Consider the following 11339-nt stretch of genomic DNA (forward strand, 5'->3'; position numbering starts at 1 on the left):
GTTATATCCAAAATGACATAGTGCACTATATAGGGGCAGTGAGCCACTTTAGATTAGGCCTTAGCATTTTCCGAGGTATGATCTAAACATTTCATCTTGACCATTAATGAGCTGCTTTTGCTGCAGTTTTTGCTTTAGCACTTTACTTGTTTTATGTCAAAGAATGTTAAATATTGCCCTTAAAAGAAACTTTAGTAATTTGTTTAACATTAAATGACTCTACTTTTGCAAAAGAAAAAATGTATATTAAAAATTTTTGTTTTAATTTTGTAAGTTAGCCCGTTATTGAGTTATTTTTACTTAATCAAAACAACTTAACTGCAATTTGATTGATATTACCTGGAATGCACAATAATTGCAAAATCATTCATTTGCTCTTTTAAACTGTCCACTTTAGTCAGCAGTAATTTTCTTTTAGAACAAAAAAGTAAAAAACATAAAAAGTCTGACTAAAATAATTTATATTCTGATGTAAATGTAAAAAACTCAGTATAGTGGCTGAACTTAAGTTATGAAACCAACAATGTAATGAATCAAACATAGTTTATAAATGAAAATGAGTTTCAAGCATTTAACAACTTACAAACTGCTGTACATTACACTTAGAACCAGCTCACTGCTATGCTTCTGCTTAGGTCATAGCTTCTAATCCCAAAAGCATCATTTATTAGAATATGAGCCTAATCCTCAACTGTCAACCCAGAAATTAGTCAATAAGGATTTATCATTGCAAACATGTAGGCAACAAGCACCTGCAATCCAGTGTTAACAATGTCCCACTGTCCAATGGCCAAAGCACCAAAAAGCATTCCAGCTGTGGTGCTTATGGTTCCTGTCAGTGAGGACCACTGAACTGCTACAGCTGTAGCTGCTCCCAACGACACACCAGCTGCTCCTAGAGCCCCCAGCAATGCCCCTGTCACGCCACCAACTCCTAGAACTACTGACAAGGTTTCAACCACTGAAATAATAGCTACTGTTGACATAGATGCTCCTACTATAACTTTATCCAACACTTTTGGATCCAGTGGACCACCAACAGAGGCCCCTAAGCCAACCTGACACATTTTTGACACAAAGAACCCAGCAGCTATGGCCTCAAGTGAAGCTCTTTGGTCCATGTGAGCTGTGATGTTCTCCTTACTTAGCACTTGTCCTGCCTTCTGCATTTTTAAAGAGACCTCCACTGCCTCCTGTCCTGCGTGCACAGTGAGTACAGCAATGGCAAACGTTGCAAACATGCCTACACAGCCGGTGAACATCCAAAAGTTCAAATGCATCGACCTCATTAACATGAAGGCCATGCTGAGCACAAGGGCTAAAAGGACAACAAAAACGAATCTATAGTCTCCAAATCCAAAGATTCCAAAGCCAGCAGTCACAGCTGCAGTCACCGTCATCGGAATGCCAGAGAAGGCCAGAAATTCCACATATTTGGCCATGACTTTCGTCAGACGCTCTTGAATAGTCCTCTGCTGCACTGCCAGCTCTACTGCTTCCCTTCGTAGCTTCTCTATTTCCTCTCTCTCCTGCTGTTGGGCTTTCCAAGCAGTTCTGTAGTCCAACCCATCTTCTCCTTCAATCCTTTTCTCAGTCTCAAACGCAATGATCCTCTGTTCAATCTCCACTGTCACTCTCTCTCTCTGCTCAGCCTCCAGAGCCTCCAGCTTCTTCTGCTCCTGCTCCTCAGCCTCAGCAGTAACCTGCAGGATGCCACAGCACTCCCATTCTCTGCATGTTAGCTGCACGATGACATGAATGAATGTTTTCAGCACAGTGAAGATCCCCAGAGCCGAGAGGAGTGCCACAACTCCAGACCTAAGGATAAGTGTCTCTATAATGACTCCAAGTGCTGCTCCACAGGATGTAGTGCTCAAGGCTGCAGCCAGCCCAGCTGCAATCGACATAAATCCATCTAAATTGGCCCTCCCAGTCCTGCGTCTCTTTAACCGTATGAGCAGCAATGCAGTCAAAGCAGCCATAGTCACTCCTGCTATAGCTGCTGTCATTGCTGTGGTGAGTGCAGTTGCTCCCAAAAGAGTTCCCAAACCCAGAGGACCTACAGTCCTCACTCCATCTGCGACCGGTTTCAGCAGTGACCCCGAGACAATCTCAGTCATGGCCTTGTTCACTGGGGTCACTGTGGCTCCCAGGGCACATCCCCCTACTGCCCCCAGCATGAAGCCAATGGCTCCTTCCCTCACCAGGGTCTTGGTATCTGATAAGAGAAGAGAATATGATGCTAAAAGAGTAATGAAGAGAAGTCAGAGTAATAATTTAATTATATTAATATAGCCCATATAATGAAAAAAATATATATTTAATATATTTATGTGATATGTAACCATTGTTAAAGTTTCAAAATATATCATTCACTTCCCAATCTATGCATACAGTCTATACTAAGTTCATTGTGGTTTTGATGTCACAAGCATCAATACATTTACATATGATCAGCCAGTGACTGCTATTCCTATTTACAATAATGGGAGTGTTGCAGCTGCAGACAGTCTACAACAGAGTAACTGGAGGTGAAGAGGAAAACTAATTTCTAGCCATCAGGAAGCAAATTATGTACCTCATTTGACATGTGAAGGAAAGACACAGAACATGGGTCGCTTAAATTTTCTATATCATGGGAAATTACATTTTCATCACTTTTTAAAAATAAAATAGTTTAATGTATTATGTAAACATTGCTTATGATTCCAAACATACCGACATACCGTTCACTCTGTACAGGCCATGTCCTGTTTTGATTTCGCCGTTTCTTTGATGTCATGGAGACCATACATTTACATGCATATATTCAGCCTACAGCAGTTTAGCTCTGCCCACTCATAATGAAGTTGTAAGGAACATTTCAGCCTGGACTGCTTTTTGAATGAGGCACAGCATAAGGCAGCCAAATCAAAACAGAGATCATTTAAATATACACTATATTGCCAAATGTATTCACTCACCCATCCAAATCATTGAATTCAGGTGTTCCAATCACTTCCATAGCCACAGGTGTATAAAACCAAGCACCTAGGCCTGCAGACTGCTTCTACATGCATTAGTGAAAGAATGGGTCATTCTCAGGAGCTCAGTGATTTCCAGTGTGGTACCGTGATAGGATGCCACCTGTGAAACAAGTCCAGTCATGAAATTTCCTCACTACTACATATTCCACTGTCAATTGCCAGTGGTACTATAACAGTGGAAGTGATTGAACAGATTGGAACAGATTGGAAGTGAACGACAGCAATTCAGCCACAGAGTGGTAGGCCACATAAAATGACAGAGCACGGTCAGCGGATGCTGAGGTCGCCAACTTTCTGCAGAGTCAATCACTACAGACCTCCAAACTTCATGTGGCCTTCAGATTAGCTCAAGAACAGTGCATAGAGAGCTTCAGGGAATGGGTTTCCATGGCCAAGCAGCTGCATCCATGCCTTACATCAGCAAGTGCGATGCAAAGCATTGAATGCAGTGGAGCAGTGGAGCAGTGGAGACGTGTTCTCTGGAGTGACAAATCACGATTCATCATCTGGCAATCTGATGGATGAGTTGGCAGTGGCCAGGAGAACAGTACAATTTCACGGGACAATTTCATGGTCCCAACTTTGTGGGAACAGTTTGGAGACGGCCCCTTCCTTTTCCAACATGACTGTGCACCAGTGCACAAAGCAAGGTCCATAAAGACATGGAAGAGCGAGGTGTGGAAGAACTTGACTGGGCTGCACAGAGTCCTGACCTCAACCTGACAGAACACCTTTGTGATGAATTACAGTGGAGATTGCGAGCCAGGCCTTCTCGTCCAACATCAGTGTCTGACCTCACATATGTGCTTCTGGATGGGTCAAAAAATCCCATTAACACACTCCTACCCCTTGTGGAAAGCCTTCCCAAAAGAGTTGAAGCCGTTATAGCTTCAAAGGGTGGGCCAACATCACATTAAACCCTATGGATTAAGAATGTCACTCAAGTTCAAATGCGTGTGAAGGCAGACGAGCAAATACTTTTGGAAATATAGTGTATCAGTCTTAAAAGCACAGAACTATTTAATTCTGAAGGATAAAGAGAGATTGGAAAATAGACATGTAAAAATTAATTATGAATCTTTTTGCTATGTAAAACAATGCAAACATTATCAGAAGACCTCAGAGGGGAAGAAGGTTGATGTAAAGATGCAAGAAAATGTAGGATAAGGGCCATTTAAAGTACTTTACATTGTATTAAAAACTAAAAATAGCACAGAATGTATACTCTTTTATCTCATTTTATTGGCTTTATATTATTGCCCCTTTTATCTCCTCTCATTGCCGTCTTTGCTTTCTCACACTCATGGCTTTACCAAGTTAAATGCATCATCTTTTTACCACTTACATAGAATTTGATCACATAGAGAAATCACAGAAGAGTAATGAAGTTTCAATATGTTAGGAGAGAAAAAATCTTTGGTTTGAATGTATTTAGGTCTTTTCAGAACTGAAGTGTAATTTACAAGTTTCTAGTTTCAACTTTAAACAAATTTGCCTGAGGTCAGGGATTTCAAGGAAACATGCCTATCCTGTCTAACCTGTCGCCATGCAACTGATGCTGCATTTGTGTGCACACAGAAGGGTGAGTTGGGGGTGTTGTGGTGTACGGTTACATTTATTTTAACCAACTGTGTACTTGTCCAGGAAAAAGAATTAAGACTTCTTAATGAGGATTAACATTTTTCAGCAACAGTGACACAGCTGACTTAAATCATTAATAGCTACATTTTATAGTTTGTTGCACAGGACTACACCTTTTTACATACAAAGTCTTCATCTTTAAAAAAAAAGGGGGGGGGGGGGGCACAAGATAGGGAAAAGACAAAAATGTAGCCTCAGTGTCTCTTTTATACACAATAAAATGTGTCAGATGAGTGGCTTTATTACAATCAAGTTTGCCAATATCAGAGAACAGGTCATATAACAAACAAGCAATATGAAAACAGTATAGTAATAGAACCATGACATAAAAGTTATTGTCAAAAGCTTCTATTTTTCACAGTCCTGAACCATTTAAAAAAAACAAAGCCTTTTGAAAGACAAAGACCCTCACAATTACACATTCAGCATCCAGACACTCACAAGAGGTAACACACATATGACTTCAGTTTTTAACAGAGATAAATATTATTTATTGTCTTACTCTGCTGGGACGGTGCCATGGTGATTTAAGGAAGTGCAGTGTGTTTCAGTGGCTCCTTCCACCCAAGTGTGAAGACCGTGTCCCTCAGAGCGCTGCTCCAGCTGAGGCAGCAGCCCTCTCTCTGAGACACAGTGGAGGTGCTCTTGGCAAATAAGCTGAAATGTACACGCCCCATACCTGTTTTTCTTCTTTCACTCTAGTATTTGTACTTTACACATCACTGAGATCTCTTTTGCCTACTACTATCTCATTCGCATGCACTGCTGCATGGTCTCTCTTTGTAATATACTCTACATTGTTTTCAAGCTCTGGATGCAAAGGCCAGTAAACAGCTACATTATTTAATTTATTTTTTTTCCTTAAACAGTTACACCCTTAAGATCTTATGTTGGTCAATAAACAACAGGTTTAAAGGGACACCCTTTAAAATATGTAACCATGTTGTAAGCATGCCTACTCACATCCCACAGTGGTGCCATAATAGTCCAGAGAGTGAGACTTTGTGGTGTGAACATAATAAAAATTTCATTCTGATGATGTATCTTGAAGGTAGGAGGACCTTTGGCCAAACGACAGAGGGACGGATAGGTTAGCTGTCCAATGCAGAAGGACGCCAGATAGCTGAAGTTGCTGCTAGAAAGCCAAATAACATATCTATATTTATTTTTTTACATTCTATATTTTGTTTTTCTTTTTCACCATGTGGAAGATTCTTATGATTACATATTTGGTTATGCACGCTATGCAATGTAGTGAAAAAAATACTGATGGGCAAAAACATAAAATAGATGTAAAAGTGCCAATTCTGTCAACCCAATAAGGCAGGGGCCTGCAAGCTTTCACTAGATAATAGTGCATAACACGACAAATACCATATTATGTTCTAGTTTTAGGCAGGAATGCCTCTTTAAGTAAATCAAGAATTTGATATCAAAACTAATGCCTATTATTACTATTATTGTTAGTAGTAGTAGTAGTAGTAACCGTGGTAGTATTAATAATATTTAACGTTACGCCAATAATCCTGAGGAACGTTCATATTTGTCCGGAACGTTAACATTTCAACCCGGAACGTTTAGTGCGAACGTATTTCCATATCGACCCTTTTTCATGTTACTCCTACGCCTAGTGGAAGATGGCAGCCTCGTTGAAGAAGCCACATGTTGTTGTTAAAACTGAGAGAGGTGACGATAAAAGCTGACTTATTGTGTAGTTTCTATAAGTGTGCATGGTTTATTTGCTTCAGCACGTTATTTTCGTTGAAACTGTACAGTTGGCCTTTTTATGGCTCTGCCCGCCGCTGTGAGGAAAGCAGTAGCTGACAGACTTGGTCCACTAAGCTCGGTGGACCTGCTGTTGGACTGTGGTGTGAAATGGGTGTAGTATGTAGGTTAATACTAGCCGTTTTACTTTACTGAGCTGGACTGGGTTTGGCTGTGTCGAATGTGAGACATTTGGCAGTTGAATTGTATCCGTCTGGACACCAGCTGGCAAACTAACTCGGTTAACTTACTGTTACAGTGAAGAACTGTGGACAACTCAGTTACAGTGGTCTCACACTTTTCTAGACCAAAGACAACAAATCCAATTACTAAGCAATGCCTTTATTTACTGCTTCTTCTCCAAAGTTCTTCTCGTTGTCGTGTTTTAAAACTTTTTCTTTTTCATGCTAAGACTCAGAGGAAGATGATCTCAGCAAGATCGAAGACAGTGAAGAGGAAGGATCAGGCAGTGAAGGGAATGATGAAGAGGAGGAGGAAGACAGATGTGGGAGTGATGGGGAAGAGGCAGAGGATGAGGAGGAGCAGAATGGAGACATGAAAGAAAACCCCAATGCTGGCTGGGCGGAAGCCATGGCCAAAATCTTGAGGAAGAAAACACCAGATGACAAGCCCTGCATTCTGCTGAAGAACAAACAACGAGACAAAATCAGTGAAAAGGAGAGGAAAGAGAAGCTTGAGAAAAAGAAACAGGTAAAGTTAAACACTGGTAACTTGGTTGAGTAAGCACTCAAACAATAATGTATGCTAATAAGACAACAGCAGGTAGCCCAACATATTTCTTTGTCAAACGTCATCCCCTGTGATACTGCTCAATTTAATATAAAATTACAGGGCCCCAAAGTATGGCACCAGCTGACATCAAAACAAGAAAGTGGTTATACATGTCTGTCTGTGATGCTCACAATTGTTGTGGATTTGTTTGTTTTGACTGGTAGGCAGATAAAAAGAGAGCATGGGAAATGATGTGTCGGGTAAAGCCAGATGTAGTACAGGACAAAGAGAAGGAGAGAAATCTACAGAGAACGGCTACCAGGTAGGTTATTTTACAGTTCAGTAGTGTTATCTGTTTTGATCATGTCTAACATTCTGTATTTCAGTGCCTTTTCTAAAGTGTTAAAATGCCAGATTAATGATTATTTGTCATGTAGATGTCTTTTGTGTTAGCCTCGTGACTCCAGTTCAAAATTAAAGAAGCAGACTTCAAATACTTTGGCTGACCTATCTTGCCCCCAGTGCTTGGCATGAGGGGGGTAAAGCTCATTTTTGTCACGTATTTCCTTTATTGCCCATCTTTTTTGAATAAGGTGTTGAATAAGCACATACAGATGTGGTGATTGGAGGTCCACATGTCTTTGATCACGTAGTGTACTTAAAGAGAGGAGCACAATGCTCTAACATGGTGGCTCATAAAGTGGCTGGTGCAAATTGAATGAAAACTGATTTTTTTTTTATTAAGGTTTTTTTAAGTGTGTTTATTTCTTCCATGATCTACACAGAGGTGTAGTGCAGTTGTTCAATGCAGTGCGAAAACACCAACAGAATCTGGATGAAAAGATGAAGGAAGTTGGTGAGTCTGAAAGGAAGAAAGCAAAAGTCCTCTCCTCTGTGTCAAAAAAAGACTTTATTGATATACTGCGAGGGACTGCAGGAGCCGCTACACCTACCATTAAGAAAGAAAAACATATGGTGAGTCTGCGTTTATTTCATCATATGAGTCTTCATGGTGGTGCTGCTGAATCACTTTTTGGAGTCGTTGTTTTGTTAGGGAGACAAGCAGTACCTTGCTATTTTAAAACTAAAGTCAAGTTGTCATATAATTAAATTTAGTGTGTCATATAATTAAAAAAGCCTCACGAGTATGTACACTTTACATTTTGTTTTTTGTGTTCAACATAATTGTTAGCCAGTGATTCATCATGTGATGAAATTATTACCCAAATATGGTTTTCCGTATTTGAATACTGGCACCTTGAACGGTTAATCGAGTACTTGTGTTACCTGTGCACATCCCTAGTTTGAAAGCATTGGGTGCCAGAAAAAATAGACCAGCCTAGTGGAGATGTGTAAATTTTGAGTAAATTTGGTTTCACATGAACTTGGATTCAAAACATGGATTCTCTCTCCTGTGCACAGACATATCCATGTCACTGACTTTTCATACTGTCATTTTTTTTTGCTTGGGAATGTACTGTCAGCTAATAGCATTAATGTTTACATGCTTATTTTGGTCAGAAGCACCATGGATCTGTGCTAGTAACGAAAGTCCATTGGGCACCTTGAAAAACTGCTATTCTAAAATGAGTGAAAGAACAGTCTTATTATCTGAGACAAATGTTTTGAGGATACAATGATGGAATAGAACTTTAAAGTTGTCTTATCAGGTATGTCCTGCTTTTGTCCACATGGTGGCACTGTTTGCCTTAAAAGTAGTTGTACTTATTTTTCCTTGTCATAGAACGGAAAGAAATATTCCAGTATTTTTCAATAAATCACTTGGTTTTCTGGACTATTCTCAGTACAGTTAAATTATCTGTGGTAATCTATTATATGCTACAGATGCAGCCGATAGAGACGAGATTGAAAAATGCTTGCGTGTTCCCTTACGTTTATGTGATGTTAACTCAGTTTTGGTTATACCTGACAGCCTGAAGAGCCAAAAGACGAGAAGCCAGCATGGAGTGTCCTGAGAGATGATTTCATGATGGGTGCATCCATGAAGGACTGGGACAAGGCAGTTGATGAAGAGCAGGGAGAAGGGAAGTCAGAGCCTGCAGAGGATTTCAACATTGACTCGGACTGAGCTCAGCACAGTGTTGTATCTGTGCTTATGTGGGAATGTTGCTGTATGTTCATCTAGCACAAACATTTTAAGTGTACTGTCTCATAATATGTGGATGGAGCAGAATTCATAGACCCTGCTCTCAGGCAAAGGTCTGTCACCTGGAGTTCACCCGGAGCCTGGCATGTGTGAGAGTGGATTGGGCAGACACCAAGGAGTCAGAAGCTGTTCCTGGACAGCGTCACCCTGATCTCTCCTGTCCCTTTAATGGATTGTCATATCCTCCTAGAGAATTCTGTGAATTACCCAGCATGGTTGTGCATAAGTGCTGTATATATGTTTTTTCCATTATAGACCCTCACTCTGAAATTAAAAATCTCTTCATATAGGTTGTTGAATTTGATGAATGTCTTAAATTATGAATCTTTATGCTGTAATCATTGGCATAGTAATCGTCTTTGGCTCCTGCAGCACTGACATTAATAACAAACACTCTCTTAGGCTGCTTACTAATGCAGCCAGTTGTGGTACATTATTTTGGCATTAGTGATGTACTCAGGAGGTCACTGGCATTCTGGTACTGCATATGTTTTATTGGTCTCCAGTGCTTTCTTTCATGAAGAAACTACAAATATATGTACCCCATGCTTTAGACTACTATAACTGCAAAAGTATATGCAGTTTTATAGGCAATCTATCAGAATGCCTAGAGCAGCACTGAAAGGTTTAGTGCTTTCCTTGATGTAACACACTTGAATTAACTAGTTCCCACACCCTTCATGAGTTATCTTGGCTCAGAATAGGAAGAACATTAAACTGAGTGCCTGTGGAACCTCTTTTCAACTCCCCTGGGTTAGCATGCTTATGGTCACTGCATAAAAGTGTTCAGAGGCAACTTTAAAAGTAGAAAATTTGTTAAATGCTTAGTTTAAGCTTATAAAAAAATTCTCTTGTGCTTCTGAAAAGTTAGAAAAAAAGTCATTCTAAAATGATTACTTTTGTTTAATCTGTAGTTTGTTCCTTTGTGTGCATGTGACCACAAGGTGATGCTGTTGCCAAACTAGTATACTGTGATTAAGCGAAGTATGTATGACAGCATGGTCAGGTCACTTTGTGCCTTTATGACCTGGGGGAAGTCCCACTTCAGTTAATATGATGGAATTAATAACAGAAAGCTCTCCAAGAACGTAATGTTTAACTTCATTTTTGTGACTTATGGCATCACAAGAGCACTGAGTAGCATTTCAAGGTTGTAGAAACACACCCACACACATCATGTATATGTTGCAAGTTAAAATTAGTTCCCTGAGAATATTTTCCATTAAATAGATTATAAACATACTTTTTATAAGTACATATATATTTTACACTTGCACAAATATAAAAACTGTGTCAGTCTCAATGCATGTTTGCCTGCGTGCCTTTAGTACCAGGGTTGCCAGGAAATCTGTCTTGCTCAGTGTGTGTGCGTCTATGCCCTTTTAGGGAGCAGCCATGTAGGAATGACAGTTCTGCTGACTGCTCTTTTTCTCACCCTTTCACTCTTTCTCGTCCTCAGTCTGACTCAGTTCACACACTGAATGGAAATATTTGCCCAACACCTTATCGCCCAGAGAGGGCAACGGGACTGCGCTTCAGCCGACCTGTCTTGCCACGTAAAGCAGCCATCCGTCACGGCAACACTGTGCCTTTTCACTGCGGAATGCCAGCCTCCTCCTGGTCTTGTTGACACTTGGCCTTAGACTGTGTCCTCTTTGCCTTTCTGCATGCTTTCTTTCTCCAGCTCATCTCCCTGGCCCGAGCAGGAGTCTGTCTGAATTAAAGCAGCTCACCTGAGGGGGCCATTGTTGGTTCCTTTGAGAAAGAGCAGGTGCCTGAGTCAGTGCACTTAGTGCGGGGCTTTCTTGACACCATGTTTAATATGGAAACGACCCCTCTGCACATACACACGTGCGATTAAAGGCTTCTTTCCGCTCCACATCTGTCTGAGTGGTACTGATTTAGTGGCCACATCTGGTTCACACCAGTGGACTGGATGGTCAGTGCAGTTCTGGCTGCCTGTCATAGCTGATCGATTGTTGGGTTGTGGGCTGGGAGATCTGGGGTGA

At 40.6% G+C, this 11339-nt stretch overlaps 2 protein-coding genes across 2 annotated transcripts; one reads left to right on the plus strand and one right to left on the minus strand.

Annotated features, from left to right (window-relative positions):
• Nucleotides 1–526: 526 nt before the first annotated feature.
• Nucleotides 527–5274, minus strand: LOC108434170. Its single transcript, XM_017709126.2, has 2 exons — nt 5170–5274; nt 527–2218 (listed from the first exon to the last, which is right to left on the minus strand). Exons 1-2 carry the CDS (start codon nt 5186–5188, stop codon nt 711–713), a joined length of 1527 nt encoding a protein of 508 aa, XP_017564615.2. The 5' UTR covers nt 5189–5274; the 3' UTR covers nt 527–710.
• A 980-nt stretch (nt 5275–6254) lies between these two features.
• rrp15 (ribosomal RNA processing 15 homolog) lies at nt 6255–9634 on the plus strand. Its single transcript, XM_017709128.2, has 5 exons — nt 6255–6353; nt 6844–7142; nt 7388–7485; nt 7949–8138; nt 9097–9634. The coding sequence occupies exons 1-5, from the start codon at nt 6305–6307 to the stop codon at nt 9250–9252; spliced, it is 792 nt and encodes a 263-aa protein (XP_017564617.2). The 5' UTR covers nt 6255–6304; the 3' UTR covers nt 9253–9634.
• Nucleotides 9635–11339: the final 1705 nt, after the last annotated feature.

This window comes from Pygocentrus nattereri, chromosome 3, assembly GCF_015220715.1.
Source record: "Pygocentrus nattereri isolate fPygNat1 chromosome 3, fPygNat1.pri, whole genome shotgun sequence".
Classification (NCBI taxonomy): domain Eukaryota; kingdom Metazoa; phylum Chordata; class Actinopteri; order Characiformes; family Serrasalmidae; genus Pygocentrus; species Pygocentrus nattereri.